Source organism: Asterias amurensis, chromosome 20, assembly GCF_032118995.1.
Source record: "Asterias amurensis chromosome 20, ASM3211899v1".
Classification (NCBI taxonomy): domain Eukaryota; kingdom Metazoa; phylum Echinodermata; class Asteroidea; order Forcipulatida; family Asteriidae; genus Asterias; species Asterias amurensis.
This window is the reverse complement of record NC_092667.1, coordinates 13,753,904-13,772,930: the sequence shown is the minus strand read 5'-3', so window position 1 is coordinate 13,772,930 and position 19,027 is coordinate 13,753,904. Positions and strand designations below refer to the sequence as shown.

General features: G+C 37.9%; 2 protein-coding genes across 2 annotated transcripts; one reads left to right on the top strand and one right to left on the bottom strand.

Moving 5' to 3' along the window:
* The first annotated feature begins 12,539 nt into the window (after positions 1–12,539).
* LOC139952349 (putative nuclease HARBI1) lies at positions 12,540–14,453 on the top strand. The gene is made up of 2 exons (XM_071951461.1): positions 12,540–13,192; positions 13,695–14,453. The coding sequence occupies exons 1-2, from the start codon at positions 12,540–12,542 to the stop codon at positions 13,987–13,989; spliced, it is 948 nt and encodes a 315-aa protein (XP_071807562.1). The 3' UTR covers positions 13,990–14,453.
* Positions 14,454–14,604: 151 nt separating this feature from the next.
* LOC139952350 (uncharacterized) lies at positions 14,605–18,813 on the bottom strand. The gene is made up of 6 exons (XM_071951462.1): positions 18,784–18,813; positions 17,789–17,816; positions 17,285–17,410; positions 16,929–17,082; positions 16,110–16,237; positions 14,605–15,975 (listed from the first exon to the last, which is right to left on the bottom strand). The coding sequence occupies exons 2-6, from the start codon at positions 17,789–17,791 to the stop codon at positions 15,553–15,555; spliced, it is 834 nt and encodes a 277-aa protein (XP_071807563.1). The 5' UTR covers positions 17,792–17,816; positions 18,784–18,813; the 3' UTR covers positions 14,605–15,552.
* Between the last annotated feature and the right edge of the window lie 214 nt (positions 18,814–19,027).

Here is a 19,027-nt window from a genome sequence, read left to right as displayed (position 1 = left end):
CCAAAAGTCTCCCATTGAGCCCAAATTTCCACATGTTTGTTAATATTTTATGTATGGTTGGATTCACCAAGAGAGAATACTGGTCTTCGACAATTAACAAAGGCGTCCAGTGCCTTTAAAAGCTTAAACATGTTTAAAAATCAAATTTAAAAGTTCGTTTCTCAAACCGACAGAGGACTAGAAAACAGTATTTTTGATAACAAAGACTACTGTATATCTTTAATCATGTTGCTATCCAAATGTCGCGTTCCCTGTTATGCAATAGCAAACATGGATATAAATTGTCATTATACAGGAATGGGACCAGACTTGCCCATAAGCCTTAGCCTCGCTTTGGTTATGTTATTGAGTTAGATGAGAAATACATTTAAAGCTTTAAGTACCCACATGTTGTGTTGTGGGTTAATGTAAATTATTTTTAGTTGCAATTATGTACAGTGCTTTAATTAAAAAACTAAAAAACAATTGGGGACTTTAATTACAAATAACTTTTTCCTCACTGCTAATTTTTTTTAATTTTTTTTTTTTTTTTTTTTTTTTGGGGGGGGTATAATGAACAGAGGAATATATTGTGCAATAGTATAATTCAACATTCAAAGAGTTGTTGTATTTAATATTATGTTATTATTGACAGACAACACTCGCACAAACACTTGTCTTGATATGGAGAAAACAAACTGGGCCGATTTCACAAAGCAATCAAGTTTATCAATTGTATTGTGACATCACACTTGATTTTGCAACTACGATTGATTTTCAGTTACGATCAACCTTAGATCTCTGTGAAATCGGCCCCTGAAAGGAGAGGGGATTTTTATCCTTAATTTTTAGAGTGATTGCCAAACGTTTACTTTCCCTTTGGCACTTGAAGGAAATGAAGCATAAATTAATTAACAAATCCTCTCTGAGTATAAAGTTGTACAAATAAGTAATTATCGAAGTTTTTACAATTATAGCTCCATTTATATTAGATATGCGGGTTATTACATCGAACGTTGATAACTTATTTCATTTGAATGTAATTCCAATTGGTAATAATAAGAAGTTTAAAAACAATATTAAGAGGTGCAATATTATATAAAGAAAATGAAATATTAAGTTAAGATTATACCCCACACATTTAATCGTTTCCATAAGAACGGGAAAAGATGCCTCTTTGGGTTTTTGAGAAATTTGCGTGAAGCCATGAATTTGAAAGTTTTTTTAGTTGTGAAAAAAACCTGAACTGTAGGCCTATACCAAATACCGGATCGGATTGTTCCGAGAGTGAATAACAGTTTTGAAGATCCGGAACTTTGCATTAATGATAACCATGTAAATAGCACAAAGAAACTATGGTTGTGTCATATAAGGATCACTTCGATTCGGGAAAGTGCAGAGTATACAGTGCTAACACAAATCGGTGTATATGGGTGAAAGACAAAATTGATATTCTTTATCCCCGATGCACATTTTGCAAATCTATCAAGGTTCACTCGGATTGCACAGATTGAAAGATACATTTCTCGCAAGGTTTTTTTTTCACAATGTGAAACCTGTATACTTATCGATTCTCTGCAGTATAAGTTTGTTCTTACACCTTCATCTTCCACTTCTAAACATTCCTTCGTTTGAGTGCAATGCAATCTACAAATAAATTTATAATAGATTAACAAAAGATCAGTTGGTTGGTTGCCCCCAAATTGCATGTAAAAGTTGTCTGACAATGAAAAGGGTACTGGTTTCACAATGAAGTGGTGGGTTTAGGGCACTAGCTCATTAGCAGAAAGTAATATTGCTAAGCGAGGTAGTGTTGTTGTCGCTACTAATTAAATTTGCAATGATGAGCACGGTACCAGTGACTACAACGTGAATTTTATGGCACTTTTGCTAACGACGTGTTTCTGTTAAAGCAAGATGCGTTTAGCAATAATATACAGGTATATGAAATTGTGCACCGAAAGAACTGTACCCAGTCATGACTACTTTATAGCTTATTGACGCCCTCTGTTGATACCAAACTGGCTATATTTTTTAACCAAGGCCGTGTTCAAATCGACGGCAGTGCGGCTGTGGCAGTTGCTAAGGGTAGCCTGTGCTTCATCAACGCACGTTGACGTGGAGCCATAGCCGTAGCGTCAGTTCTGACACGGTCGAACTGCCTGTAAAGCCAGGCTGTGTACATATCAAAGAAGTGAAGTTTGGGGTAGGTAGGTCTAGAAATGTAATAATTTTTCAGTCAATAAAATTCCAGTTGTATTATATGGGAAACAATGTATAATGTCTTTGATTTCTGTGTTGATTTGAAAGAGTTTTCTTTGGTCACGTGGTTGCTGACCGCCATTTTCTAACCAAGTGTAGCACAACCCAAAGTGCACTGTAGGCTGGCACCCTAGAGGCGCACATGAGTTTTGTTTGGCTTCCAATCGTAATAGTTGTTGCAACTATCTCAATAGGCATAAACAGAATGATTTGCATAATTAATACTTGCGCTCTATAAAGGGGAGCATCTCTATCTTGACAATAGTCCACCATTTGCCGTGGGGAAATTATCCCAACTTTTATTATCAAAATGATTTTTAATCCTCCATGGAAAAAGATAGAACAAATGCCAATCGCCATCTCTCTAATGATTGAGTAGTTAATAGTAACAATTGTGTGTGGGACGATGACTGGTACAAAACATACAACAAGGGTATTAAGACCTCTCTGTGAAATAAATAAGACGCCAGTAAGTGTAACCCCCGAACAGAAGTGTCCGATTTTGCATAATTTGTTCAGCAGTAAGCAAAGTTGGTTCAACGTCATTACTATGGGATTATGGCCCCCGGTGATTTGTATGCGCCACAGAGCTATTAATGGTATGCGCTCATAGGCCAATACGTTGAATCAAGTGAGGGCGCTATTAAATAAAATCCACTGCCTGCGACACCGGTACTCATCGGTTCAGGCGAGTTCTGGCGGTGAGTTCTTGGCTCGAGTGCGCTGTTCGCACGCCCGAAGGACGAGAACACCACCAGAAAACAATCACACACCACCTTTTGATCAGCCTAGCGCAACACTTGTACAAAATGGCGCTATTCGTCATCGTTCGTGTGGAAGATGCATGAAGATGCTACGTGTTCTAGAGCATCCAAGACCACACCGCCCGCACCCAATGATCATGTTTTACACACATATAGACAGAATAAACCTTCACCAGGAAAGTTTTCAAAGTATTTTCTTTTCGCAACACTAAAGCACAAGCAGTCAACATTTCGAAAAAAATGTAAACTATACTCGGATCACGGCCTCGTGCCGAGAAAACCGACAAAGAGAGGGCGCACTACTTAGTGAACGGTATGTTTTTAAGTACAGCAACCGATATTTAGTTTTTATTATAAATGCCGTTAAGAAGGTTTTGCAATTGTCGAAAGAGGGCGCACTTCAGGTAAAGCAAGCTCGACCCTAACAAGAGCATGACATTAATTGAATACCTTATTAGGCCGTATCCGAATTGGCGACTTAGGCTACAGCTACGGCTAGATCAGCGCGTCTGTCAGTGTTGAAGAATAAGCAGACGCGCGTGATCTAGCCGTAGCTGTAGCCGAAGTCGCCAATTCGGACACGGCCTAATATTACATCCAGGAACGACTGGGTGAAATTTTCATCAATAATCAAAGCAACCCCTTTCACAATGGCACTGGACAAGTTGTCAAAGACCACTTTTCTCTCTTGGCGTATCCCAAATGCATACAGTAACAAATCTGTAAAAATTTAAACTAATTCTTTCCCCCAAACTACGAGGGAGACGTTTCTCAAAATGTTTATTGCTAGCAGTATATCACAACAGTGTAATTCTTGACAGATTCTGTCAATCAGTCGTGCTGGATCAGTTGCACAGATGAACAAATACAATCATTACTAAGAACATATTTAGATAATGTTCGAAACTCGTAAAAAAACAAAACAATGGGCTGACGTATGACCCTTTTCGTTGGTCATAGCTCTTGCAAAAAATCACCCTGCATTTGTGACCCACGCCCTCATACATCTGCATTGGGCCAGCTTTAGACTTGTATTATGCTGCGGTCGTCTCTGTATTAACATTTCCAGACGCATAAACAGGTTGGTGCTTACCATACGTATAATGATTACAGTTTTTCTATAAGCACTACACAAAATAATACCTAGTATGAAGAACAACAATTATCGCCGAAAATGTTGCAGAAAAACAAGCTAGTCGAAATTAGGCATAAGGTTCGAGTGAATGTTGGCTTCGAAATTTTGATTGTTCGCTGCTGTGTATGTCTTTTCTTTCATCATTATATCCCATGGTGTAGGGTTCACCTTGACTTTATAGGCCGAGGGAGAGCTCACAGGGAGATCGAGGTTGAAAGAGCTTTGGTTTCGACGAAGATCACAAGTCGGCTATAAACATTAAGTTTAGATGAAATAAAGACACATGATCAGCTTTCGTGTTTCGACGGTTCGTTTTAAAGTCTGGACCTGTGTGTGGTGCTTGAAGGGTCAATTACGCCCTAATAGTGTTCTTCACGTAACGTTGAGGAGCCAAGGAATCTGCCTAAAGCGACTTCAAAGAAAATCTATACGAATTGACCCATCTATGCGGAGTGAGAATGGTGACATTTACAAGACGTTGATGTAAAGTAAGTGATGTTAGTATTAGTTTATTTACATGTTAACACTTCTTTTACTGAAACTACACAAATAAAATTTACAATAATATTCAAGCATGGTTGATCGAACAAGGAAATAAAATGCTACTGGTGACTCAAAAGAATGAGTTTAGAACCGATGATTGAATTTTAGACAATAATTTTTGAATTTATGAAGAGATAGAGTCTTTACTCGTATGGGCTTTATGATGTAGCCGCTAGCATCTGAACTTTAATTCCATAATCGGGCAGTTGGTAATAAATTAGATTGTGACACCTTATTGTGTATAAAGGGCGCCACCATGTTCCACTCTCTTTTGCTTCGTCCTGACAAGTTTCACAGCGCCCTCATTGTTACCTTTCTGAAAGGGGGTGGGGTCACTCTGTCGTATCACAATCTAAGACTCATAAGGATGTACCGATTGCTTTCTTTTACAATGCATTTGCAACTACCATACCGTGGCTCATTGAAACAAACATTTAAACCATCTTAGTAAGTAGTTCATAGCATTTGGTTTAACGGACCTGGACCCAGTTTCACAGAGCTGCTAAGCACAAAAGTTGCTTACCATGAAATTTCTTTCATGATAAAAACAGGACCAACCAAACCAGAAACTCTTGATGTAAATCTCAGTTCTTGATCAAAGATCTGATGTTTCGCTTTCTAATGATGGTAATGCTTAGGTATGTAGGGTGAACATGGCCCAAAACTACAGCTTTATTCCAATGGCCTTTGTGCTCAGGCTTGCATGTTTGTTTTTGTTCGTAAACTTGGTCAACTGAAGTCGCCAATGGTGGCAAAGAGGGGTATGAGTGCAGTCGACAAGGTAGTCTATGGTAAGGATATGGTTAATTAATGACCAGTAAACATAACTTTAAAAACCCCCACCTCAAAACAGCAACAACAAATTACCACGCGGGAATTCATCCCCAATGGAGGAAATGGCGGCAAAAAGGGACGCATTTAAATGATCTATGATACAACGTGATGTTCAGCGATGGACAATCTTAAAACGAACTTCAAGTTTTTGAGATTGTTTATTTTCTTGAGCTACCTCCTTCTTCATATTATGCTCCAGGCAACCAAGCTATCGGTGCCCTCTTCAACGCTTCGTTCTAACCGCACACACCGGGGTATTTGGCGCCAAATTTCTCTCAGCAACCACGGTGCTTTTCGTCTGCCCAGGGCAATCACCACTTTGATGCATCACGAACCAGAGTCTAAATTCTCTAGTACCGTACGTTGAGTGATGCTTGATATCGTTGCCCAAGTAATCAATGCTGATTATGGCTTCTCCAGAAAATAAAAATATCCATAGTTGCGTTGTGTAAATTTATAGGGTTCTTGCACGAGGCTAGAGCATTTACAATGTATGGCCGGTCGAAATTGTGTTATTGTTGAACGAGGCTATGCGTGTTAAAATGGCTGCCTCGGAGACACAGAAACGCACGGCACGAATGATCTGATTCTGGATCGTGTCTACGAATATTGGAGAGTTCGTCTGAAACTGTATACTGAGTGTGTTTAGGCGCCATGTACAGAAGAATACGAAGTCAGACTGGAGCGGGAAAGCCAGTCTTGCATTGATTTAATACTGGGGTGTAGAAACAAACGTTAACGGCAACATGGTACGTCGGGGTTCGCGACTTGCGGTGGTTTCAGCTTGGTTTCTCCTCTCCATAGGCTTCATAAACACAGCCATGAAAACACATAGAGGGGAATGAGCTCGAGAGAGGGCGCCCGAGGCAATGGATGTGGGCTGGCGACTGGAAACCCGAACGATCTCATTATGATGTGGGGACAGTGTTGCCAACCCTTGAGGCTTTCCAAACCCGGTCAACGTTCTCTTTTATTATTTCAATAAACAACAACCACAAAATGGTACTCATAAAGCATGACACGTTTTAGAATGAACCGCGCTGTGTTCGTAGAATACAAAAAATCACTTATGCGGGGAAAGGGTGTCTAGTATTTCTGAGTCATAAAAGATATGACCTTTCCAATATTCCTCATATGATGTGATGAATCAATGCAGGTACATGTTTCAGTGTTATCCGACATACCTATTTGCAATTACAACTCAAAACTGAACACACAATATTCCCAAACAAAGAAAAATATTACCATTTCACACAAAACGACTCACCAGTAAGACAAAAGTACAGCGACAACATTTGCAATCGGTCCATCAAAATTACTGCGAAATAGCAAAAAAGTTTTTATGATAGTTTGAAATGCAGAATAACTATATCTGGCAATGCCAGTTTTACCGATAAAGCCATACACGGCTCTCCGTAAAGAAAATGATAGTACCATGGCTGGTTTTGCTAACGACACAGTTAAAGCCATTGGACACTTTCTGAACAGAACAAAAATTAAAAGTTCAAAGATTTACAAATAACTTACAGGGTTTACAGAAGGTAATGGTGAAAGCATTCCCTTGAATTGTTATTCCATGAAATTCTTTATTTTTTGAGAAAATATTAAAACAATTATTAATTCTCGATATCGAGAATTACGGATTTATTTTAAACACATGTCATGACACGGCGAAACGTGCGGAAACAAGGGTGGGTTTACCCGTTATTTTCTCCCGACTCCGATGACCGATTGAGCCCGTTATTTTATATATAAGTTGTGATACACGAAGTGTGGGCCTTGGACAATACTGTTAACCGTTGTTGTGCGATTTCTTTAATACTAACAAAACCATTAATAATCAAAGACCAGTGTCCAAAATGTTAAGTGACCCAACATAATACACGGAGTAACAAACCTGTGCAATTGTATGCTCAATCGGTCATCTCAATAACTAGGAAATAGTAAAAACACGCCACGAAGTGTTTCCACTTTTGGTCTAGCGAGCTAAAAACTAATTAAAAATTGGGCCTTTTGAGGTATGGTGGACACTATACGAGTCTACTGTGGTTCAAGTTAGTGTATGCAGACTAAATGACTCAAACAAAGTAGCACATTAATGAGTCAACCATATCTTAAATTGGCTAAAATGTTTTACTATTTCTCACAAACACAATAGCATTTCAAGGGAATGTTTCTACAATGAATGTCTGACATTTATTAAAAGTAAAGACAAAATGTTGTGGACACCTTTTAAATAAATGAATACAATACCATCACAGTAATAACAACTATTGATTTATTTACGCGAAGAGCGCCCTCCAGCTGTCACGAGATATGAATTATTGCCTGGTGACAAACTTCGAAGCCGAGAGACACTTTGTCTGTGAGTTCATCCATTCGTTAACAACACGTGTGCGATAACCGATTCCGCACTGAATTATACATCACAAAAGGTGGCAGAAACGTCGCTGTTTTTGACGAACCTACTAAACTACCGGCAAACTTCAGAAGTGTTGGGACATTTATCAAATGTAAATTTTAGGTTCACTTGAATTTATCTGTTTTTCGAGTGGCATGACCGATTTTCGCTTCCGCCCCCGCTGAGTGAGAAATAAGTGGCTCTTTAACTTTTCTAAATGTTGATTTTTGTTTCTGTCTTAATTTGAAAAAATATGTCATTTTAAAAAGACATCTAATACGATTTGTCACCAAACAATCATTTGTTCATCTATGTCCCTCTCAAGCTGTTTCACACAGTTGTGTTTTTCTAAATTAACAAAAATCACAACCAAAATCATTTGCTTTATTCAATAATCGCCAATACAAATAAAGTACCAATACTCAGTCATAAACTTCCCAAACCGGATACTAAAAACCTTTATCATGCTGCCACCACCTTGGTCATGTTTCCTGTTTCCAATAACAGTAATGAGTGCTAACATTCATTTCGCATGGTACCAAACTATTATTTCGGCCAGCCTCAGTTTGGTAATAACTGGTTGGAATGTAAATCAAAATCACCACACCGTGATAAAGGTTTATAGTATGAACTTTGACCTAAATATCTTTCAAGGTCAACACCGTCGACGCTTGATGAGCTCTTTATAACTGAAGAAAAAACTACCGTAAAATCTCGCTGACAAAAAAACCTGTGTAGACATAATGGACCACGTGCTTTACAAACAGTACGCCCACAGGGAACAGAACGTGAACAGTAGTTCTCTGAGCAGTAATTTGTGAAAGATCTCAGCGAAGTGGTAGGTGATGACTGACTCAATCTTATGGTCACTTCATCAGGGACAATACTGCTTGATCGATCGCCTTTTGATAGCACGAAGAAGAAAGAAGAAGAAGAAAAAGGAGCGCCAATGACCGTCTTCGAATCTCTTCATTAACACTTAGCACTCTAAGTGGTGTCATTCACTCCCTCGGCAATAACCACAAGAAGAACAACCAAAGTGAAAAACGATTTTTGGCATATTCTTTTCCCGCCTTTTTTTATATATATTCTTTTCCCGCCTTTTTTTTATATAACATACTTGAGGGGAGGAAACCAAAGCGAGAAGAAGAAGGCATCTGCGTGATTTCACATAACGATAATCACTCAGCATTGACTGTCACTCCAATAACAGCCAAACTCAAGCTACGTTTTTCACTTTATTGGCGCGTTTTTTCTTCTATATAATTATAATTATAATCATCTCCAGCAATGTTGTCGTCTGCTCGGAGTCTCTTGCGCCGAATTGTCCAATCCTATTTCCCATTTCACCTGTTTTTCGCCCTTTCTCTCGTTATGAGGGAGTGGTGAAGGACGGGGGGGGGGGGGGTGAATGGGGTTCTCAAAAAAGGACGCTAGCTGCATCAATATCACTTCATCTGCCGATACCCGTCTAGCACTGATGCCCTGACCTTTATAATAAGTCCTTCCCGTAAGCCGAGTGCAAGCCGCGAAATTCCCACCTTTTTGCATTCTGAATGACGCCGCCGCTCCGCTCTTCTTGTCCATTTCTTCTTCCTCCCCACACACCGGGTACGGAGTTGTAATGAAACATTTCGCAGAAAGATTCCCAGCAAGGTGGAAAAGATTCATCTGCAATTCAAGGACGGACACATTTAACGCTCGCCTGGTCAATAATAGCATACAGATGCCTTTGCTCCAGCATCCAGTGTTATAACGCACACGAAGGCTTATAATATTTCCCGGGCCAGATTTTATAGTTTTTTTTTTTTCATCTACCGAGGATAAGTTTTTAGCACTTATCCCAATATTTGGTCAGTCAGGAGTGACAAAACCAAAACCTCAATCTAGTAAAATCAATAATCTTTATCTCGACATGAGAATCAGGGAAACGTTGAGGGCGGTGTTTCTTTACTTAATTAATTTTTCTTAATGATCACCTCGGTTGTGATCTTTATGTAACCTTGCGAAGGTAAACAAGGTCACAAACAGGCTGATGTGAGGGAATTTATATCGACTTTAAACCGGTGAAGAAATAATGAACACCTTCAAATCTAGGCAGGTGAAATAAATCCTCCTTAAAGACAGGTAACCCTGGCGCTGAGCCGACAAAAATACTTCACGTTTCTACATGAGAGAGCAATGGTACATGTTTGCCACATCTCACGGTCTATGAGTGCCTCGGAATGTAGATATCGGCTCGAGTTATGTGATATAAAATTAATTGCAAAATAAAAAACAGGCAAAGGTAGATGCTAAATGCAGCCAAGCAAATAAGAGGTGCAGGAAGAATATACGAGAAAGCTATGGATTTAAACAAAACAGAACGGAACAGAACAGAGAAAACAACAGAACGATATGGATAGAAAATAAATAGGAATGAACGGGGAGAAAATATGGCGCGAAGAACAAAAAACGAGGGCAAATATTTTGTTACTGCAAAAAAAGAAAAGAAAAAAAGAGCAGAACAAATGATTTATTTATTTGTATTTATTTATTTATTTTAAAATTATTGTCACACATATAAATACATAATATACAGTGAAATTCACTTCGGCTTGCAAGTCTAAAAATATTAAACACGCAGAATTAAAAAGCACATAAAAAGTAAAAAATAATGTAAGAGCTCGCAAAACCTTGTCGCTATGGATCGGTGCCATCATTAATCTAATGAAGACTGATTTTACTGTTTGTTTTCACAATAAAAAACGGTATTGATAATAGCACAAAGGGTCACATTATTGACAAATACTTATCAATCAATTATATGCAGCTCAGACACCTGCCAATCAAACAAGAAGAAAATTAAGTTGGAATCAGGAATATTGGATAAACCTTCCATATACGAACTTGAATGAGAATCCGCATTGCCATACACATAGTCGAAATACTTCGAATTGAAGTAAAACGACTTCAAAGAAGGGACTGAGTCCTGAGATTTATCGATGAATACAAGGAAAGATATGTCGACAGACCAGAGACCATCTGGACCAGGTGCCGGTTTGGATGCTCTATCAAACCTGCCAAGCAGACGACACTAGCCCGGGAAAGAAAAAAAATGAGGGAATCCGTCAACGATTTCGAATTTCGATTTAGACGCTATGCTTTGCGCGTAAACTGATGATAGTGACGGTAGTGGGTTAAAATATAGGTAACTTGCGTGCATTGTGGTTCATTCCCGCCAGTGTGGGTATCATAATATACGAAGCGAAGTGACAGAAAGGGGAGCCCGGGTGCGATATTAGAAGTCCATATTTCCCTATCCCTGTCCCGCTATCATCCAAAATGATGTCAGTTCCACAGTTGTCAATACTGACACTTTCACTGCAGGAGTCTTAATCCAAATTTCAATTTCATTACTTTTAAAGGTACTGGACAGGTTTTGCAAATTGTCAAAGACCAGTATTCTCACTTGGTGTATCCCAACACAGTATGCATAAAATAACAACCCTGATTTGACAATTTGGACTCAATTGGTTATCGAAGTTGCAAAAGAATAATGAAAGAAAAAACACCCTTGTTGCATTACTTTATGTGCTTTAAGATACCTAATAAAAGGCTTCAGCTGAGGGTTGTTTTATTTGAGCGAGAAATTACCTCTTTCTCAAAAAACCTATACGTTTCTTCAGAGGAAGTCGTTCCTCACAATGTTTTGTACCATCAACAGCTCTCCGATGTACCACGTCTCATCATCACTACCAACAAAAAGTACCGTACGTTTGCCTGTTATGCTAATTAGTCACATGACCCACATAAAAATCCGTCATCATCACCAAGAAGCAATTATGACTGAACAAGTTTCCCGCCACGGGATGTGTACTCAGGCCGCCCGTCTTTCTCACAGATCTGTTGTCTTCCAGCCCTGCGTCACAAACCCCCTCAAAAAAGAGAGAGAGAGAGAGAAAGATAAAATGGCAAAAACCGCGAGGGGGAAATCCGGATTGCAAAAGGAATAATGGATAATAGAGAACCGCTACAGCACCGTTTGCTACACCTGCAACCTGCAGGCAACATCGTGGGTACTAGTGATTATTCTTAGAAGGTATTAGGTTTCGGAACGCCTCACGACTGAAATCAGTCTCAGAAATTCTCTCTCCCTCTCTTTGACTAAAGGACTCCCAGATCGCATGGCGTTATACGTCCCTCGCAGGGGTTGAAAGAGGTTAATTAAGAACCGGGGGGTGTTTCATAAAGCTTAACAATTAATCTTATCTCCCAATAATCAATCTTATCTCCCAACAATTAATCTTAAACTACTCAAATTTACAATCAATCTTATCTCCGTTTTATAAAGAAAGTTAAGATCAATATCAAACTTAACTTCACTCTGAATCAATCTTGGCCTCACACATGGTCCTAGATCAATTGTAGGAGTAAGACAATTAACCTTAAGTGATATGTGACAATTTGGCGGGAAAATAAACACAGAGAGTTGCAATATTGGTGCTGCCTTTTACATCATTCATTTGCTAAATACATCATGGCGCTTCAACTCCTCTTGATGAACAATCGTCGCGCTTTGCGTAGGGAGAGAGTGTTTAGAGATAGAAAGAACCCTCTTGATGTATATGATGATGTTGAAATGTACAAGAAGTATAGATTCACTCGGTTTGGATGCATCCATATTATCGACATGATAGAGGACCGCCTGCAACATCCCACAAGGAGAAATCATGCATTGCCAGCCAGTTTGCAAGTCTTCATTGCCCTGCGTTTTTATGCAACTGGTTGCTTGTTCGATTGTGCAAGTGAAATGCACGGGTGTAGTATTGCCACTTGTTCTCGAGTATTAAGGAGAGTGACCCCTGAATTATGTCGTCTTCGAAATGACATTGTCAAATTCCCGACAACACCAGCAGCAGTGCAAGGGACGCAGAGGGATTTTTTTGCCAAAGCAGGCTTCCCCCAAATAGTAGGGGCCGTTGATGGAACACATGTATGTCTACATGGATGCAATCTTGGAGAAAATGAGCACATATTTGTCAATAGGAAGGGCAAACATAGCATCAACATCCAGCTCATATGTGATGTGAAATTCATGATAACAAATGTAGTCGCGAGGTGGCCTGGCAGCACACACGACAGCCGGATATTGCAGGAAAGCCGCATCGGGCAATTATTTGAACGTGGCCAGTTACAAGGCATCCTCCTTGGTGATTCAGGGTACCCAGTTCGACCATGGTTGATGACCCCATTGGCGAATCCTGCTACCAATGGAGAAAGAGCTTACAACAGGTAAATATTATAAACAAGCCCCCAAACAAAGGTGGCTGTCATCAGAGCTACAGGCCCTAGTAGAGGCATTGCTGGGTTATGTGGGGTGTGGGGCACTCAGCAAAATGCACCGCTTCAAATTTGATGGTTGAGGGGCATACAAAGTTTTAAGCCGTACTGTAACACCAAAAATAATAAAAAGTAATTGATCAATGAAAAATCAAGGCAATAAGCTATGCAATCAGTGACACTTGCTTGGTTTCTCCCGAACGTTTTTTGCTGCTGAATCATTACATTTTTCATTTTTTTAAATTATTATTATTATTATTTATTTATTTATTGAAAAACTACCTTACTTCAGAGGGTGCAGTTTCTCACAATGTTTTATACTATCAAGGCTCTCCATTACATGTTTTCAAGTAAGGTTTTATAATAATAATTATTTTGAGTAATTACCGATAGTGTCAACTGCCTTTAAAATGCTTGTTTTATTTTTAGTTTTGTTTTTATTTATGTCATGCAGATCTCAAACTACCACAAGAGCAGTAATAGAGCAAGTTAACGGGCAGCTGAAAAACAAATTCCGGTGTCTGCTTGGCCATGGCATGCAAATTATACCCGAGAGAGCATGTGATGTTATTGTTGCCTGCTGTGTGCTCTTTAACATTAGCAAGGAATTGAGAGAACCTCATCTTGATCCTGAAAATGATCAGGAAGACGGCGCCGAAGACAATGAAGACAATGAAGATAATGACAATGCTGCTGCGGTAACAGGGGCTGCTGCCAGGGAAGAAATCATCAACAATTTCTTTGGCTAAATATGAAGCTTTGTTCCATTAAAGGCAGTGGACACTATTGGTAATTACTCAAAATATTTATTAGCATCAAACCTTTCTTGGTAACTAGTAATGGGGAGAGGTTGATAGTGTAAAACATTGTGAGAAACAGCTCCCTCTGAAGTAATGTAGTTTTCGAGAAAGAAGTAATTTTTCCTGAATTTGATTTCGAGACCTCAGGTTTAGAATTTGAGGTCTCGAAATCAACCATCTAGAAGCACACAACTACGTGTGACAAAGGTGTTTTTTTCTTTCATTAATATTTCGCAATTTCGACGACCGATTGAGCTCAAATTTTCACAGGTTTGTTATTTTATGTATATGTTGAGATACACCAACTGAGAAGACTAGTCTTCGACAATTACCAATAGTGTCCACTGTCTTTAAGAACCTTAACTATCCTTCGAAAACCAGTGTACATTAGGTGCATCGCCTGTATTTTACAAGCAATTTCCAGAATTTATTTCTCATTTGAACTTTGTAAAATTATCAGTCTTGTTTAGTCCCAATTCATTTAGTGATAATAAGGTTGTTAATTTTTGGTTTGTCAAACTTTGCCTTTAATGCCTTCATAATATGAGTCAAAAGGGAGGAAAGACTATTATTGCAAGGGGATAGAACACCCACACACTTGCTCAATTTCACCACCGACATCACCGTTGCGTAATTTATTCATGCGCTATTCATGGACATTTCAAAGGTCATTTACCTCTTAACAGTTAAATCAGTTTACCAACCCTTGTAAGCACATGACATTGGTGGTGGAATCGAGCAAATTGCCTGTTTTTATGAGCTTCTCTAAAAAACAAAAAACAAACCAATAACACAAATAATATAGTAGGCTGTAAGATGTTTCATATTTAATATTAACAAGCTTTAAAGTAAAACAATTGAGAACATCACACATCCTTTAAATTTTAAATATATTGCTGGCATCTTGGAGTAAACAGTTAAACCCACATATGTACATCTTTAAATTAATTTGAATTAGTTGTCATTCTAATTTATAAAGCTATTGACAATAGCACCTGAGATAGAGCAAAAAACTTAATAAAATGGGAACTTGTGAAATTGCTTAACTTTTGGCCTCAACCTCAGCACTAAAGGCTACATCCAAACCTACCTTTTTCAAATGTTCGTTTTTATATTTGAAGATGTTTTATTTTTATCGTGAGGCGGTTTTTACCTGTGTCAAATCTGAGACAAATACAACAATATTTCCTGTGGTACTCAATTTTCTTTATTATTAAAATCTGTTATAAAAGCACTGAGCTTTATACTGTGTAATTTTCTGTATTATTTGTGGTTTATAATAAGACGTATTGGATCGGGTTGTAACAAATTTTATTTGCACAAATCTATCAGGATACTGAAACTTCCTGAAAGTACAAGTGAAAAGCACAGTTGGCTGCCTAAAAGCTTTAGAGCAAGGCCTGAATACAACTATTATAACAAATGTATCTGTGCACAAGTAAAACGAGTGTTTAAAAACTTGTGATTAAAACTCAACAATCTTTGGAAAAACCAGAAACACTTAGTTTTAAATTAGGCCTCCTGCATGGAATGAAACATTGTTGATGATGTCAAACACTGAAGGCATTCCAACATGCCTTTCTGCACCTCCAGATTTTGTCTCATAACATCTAATTTCAAATGCTCGACTCTCAACAGCTCTTCGTGAATTTCATGGTCTCGTACATGTACTGCTGATTTTGTTTTAACTACATGTATGTTGTTGCTGCTGCTCTTAGTGTTACTGTTGCTGCTGCTCTTGGTGTTACTGTTGCTGCTGCTCTTGGTGTTACTGTTGCTGCTGCTCTTGGTGTTACTGTTGTTGGAACTCGTAGTGTTACTGTTGTTGCTGCTCATGGTGTTACCGTTGTTGCTGCTCATGGTGTTACCGTTGTTGCTACTAATGTTGCTGGTGCTGTTCTCTTGAGAAGACCCGTCCTCCGTTGATTCTGAACACTGAAGTAAACAGACAATACAGTTATGTATACAATAGGACACAAACAAGCAAGCAAGCAAACAAGCAAGCGAGCAAGACAAAGCTTAAATAGTATAACATCCAGTACCATCCTTTCTTAGGTTGCCAAACTTACCTCACTGTCAACTGGTGGTATTGGATCAGTCTCAGTGTCCTGCCCATGGATCCCCATTTTGGATTGTTCAGCCAAGGCATCCAATACATGTTCATATGTGTCATTCCTGGCTGGCATTGATCCACCTCCTGAAAATTTTGATAAGTTCATGCCTATTAATTATTTAAATGCCACTATTTAAATGAATGTTTGTTAATTTACTTTATATGAGTCCAATTTGAATGACTATAATAATAATAATAATAATAATAACAATAACAATAACAATAACAATAACAATAACAATAACAATAACAATAACAATAACAATAATAATAATAATAACAATAATTATCTTCAAGTACATGTACGAGCTAATCCTCCAATCAGATTCGCAGAATGGAGTGGTGATAAAAACCTATAATTTTTATTTCATGGCTAATATCACTACCTGCGTATTGTGTGTTCTATGTTCTGCGCTAAGTTTGCTTGAAGATAAATACGATATTTCATGCGCGCTCATGGAAATACAGAAAATATAGCGCTTCTGCATCAAATATCCAACTCGGCCTTCGGCCTCGTTGGATATGGGACGCAGAAGCGCTATATTTTTCCGTATTCCACTCGGGCTTGTGCGATAACTTGTTATTATTAATACTTGGTACATGTACATGTAAGTCTATTTGCTGTTAAAAACAAAGCAAATAAAACAGTGCATAGTAAATCCAATTAATTAACAAAATGAGTCAAGTTAGGACAATTTTTAATACACAATTTGTCATTCATAATGTAGTTGTAAAACTCACTTATATCCTGGCTTAATTTGAGGTTTTAACTTACCGGTAATATTCTTCTCATTGTTGTATTTGAGTGCATGTACTTTTAACTCATTCCACTTCTTTCTCACATCTACCCATTCCCTCTGCTGAGGTCCCCCAGCCATCCTTAAGGTGTCGGCAGCCATTCTCCAACACTTCTGTCTCCTAGCTTCGACCTGAATTTTAATAAAAAACATTATACACCTAGTAGTTTTTAAAAATGTGACCCGTGAATCACAAGTCCACAGTGGCAAGTCCATGTCATGATTGTAGAGTAAAAAAACTCTCAAGTCCCACAATTTTACTCCTCCATGCATGTATAGTAGCCAAATAGTTCCTAGCAATCCTTACCTGCAAGAATGCATGCTTAAAGCTTACCTTTTGGGAGCAATGGCCTGCCTTCCCATACAGCTCAGCTGTGTTTGCTTTTACAAACCCTGAAAGTACTCGCATCTCTGTGGTAGTGAAGTTTTTGTTTCTGGGCTTTGTGCCCTTTTTTTTGCCCTGAAAAAAAAACAAAAACAAAAACGTATGTTTTGTTCAAAAGGTTTACCTTTGTTTTTTTCAGTTCCTCACATATACGGCTGTATATGTTGCAAAAATGTTGTTGTCATAAAATGTGCTTATTATCTTTCCTGCTAGGAAAGATAAATAAGATCATGTTAAAACCAAGTTGCTCAATAACAGCATCTTGCAATATTGTTTGCACCAACTTTGCTCTGGAGTGAGCTGTCAGATTAAAAGCAAAAATAAAATTCATCTTTATATAATCTTATGATAATCTCTTTTTATTAAGTAATTATTGGAAAGTGCATGTAAATGTATTTATTATTTATCTTAAGCAAGATCAATTTATTTATTTATTGATTTCTTTTTGTTTACCATTTTTTCTGTGTTTCTGTCTTGGAATCTGAAACAAAAACATGGCAACAGATATTATTAACCCAAATCAATCAGTAAGAACTACAGTGAGGATACTGCAAATACATGGCAGTGTACTTTGTTCAAATTATGTGCAACTCAATAATTTGGAGTACGTCAAAGTAACATACATTTAAAAAAACATACGGTACACTATTATTTATTAAAACAAATTTATGTTAGTGGTCATGATAAAACATGAACACTCAATACTTTTTCCATTATTGAATGACATTTTAGTATTTTACCTTAAAATATATTGATAAGAGTAGGCCTACAAATCAGACTTTTAACCAGACTAACTAATGTGACTATGGATCAAATTAAATAAACCATGACTACTGAATTTATAAAGTATAAAAGTACAACTAAGTGATAAAAATATCAACCACATGAGGTAAAATTTGAATGCTATGCATATGACAGCATACCAATTCAAAACCATAGAGTAGACAATTTTGAAGAAATATTTTTGTCAATAGACCACTTGATTGAATGGTATTACCATTCAATCAAGTGATCCATTGACAAAAATATTTCTTCAAAATTGTCTACTCTATGGTTTTGAATTGGTATAAATCAGTTGTAATCACGTAAGTACATCAACATTGAACCCAATTTATGTACTAAACTGCCTGAAAATTAATATAATGAAGTCAAACCAACTTAACAAATTTCATAGCTAATAAAACTATAGCCACACCCCCTCCAGTGTGCACCGTAATTAGCAGTGTGTTTTGATGGGTCACTATGCACCGCTAGCCCCCACGCCGTCACTGGCGATTCACGCTGAAAAACAGCAGTTTTTAAGTCGGTAAAAACCACACATGTGCTTGGTTTATTTTCATTCAAGAACACATAAGTGAGCCCTGTGAACATAAACTATAAAATAGCAAACTATCAACGTTCTAATCCAACAACAAATCATAAAAGAATCGAATTTATTTTCTACTTACCACGGTTCCACCACTCACGATGAAAACAAGATGGCCGACTTCAAAAAGTTTTGAGAGCCCAAAAGTGTGTTTGGGTCAAAGGTCGCGCTTTAGGCTCTGTCAATAAAATTGAAGTCTTAAGATACAATTGATATCAATCTTTTCGTACGGTCGATTGATCTTACGCTAAGATTGATTTTATGAAACAGATTTTTACAATTAATTGTAGACTAAGATTGATTCAGACTTAAGATTGATAGTTAAG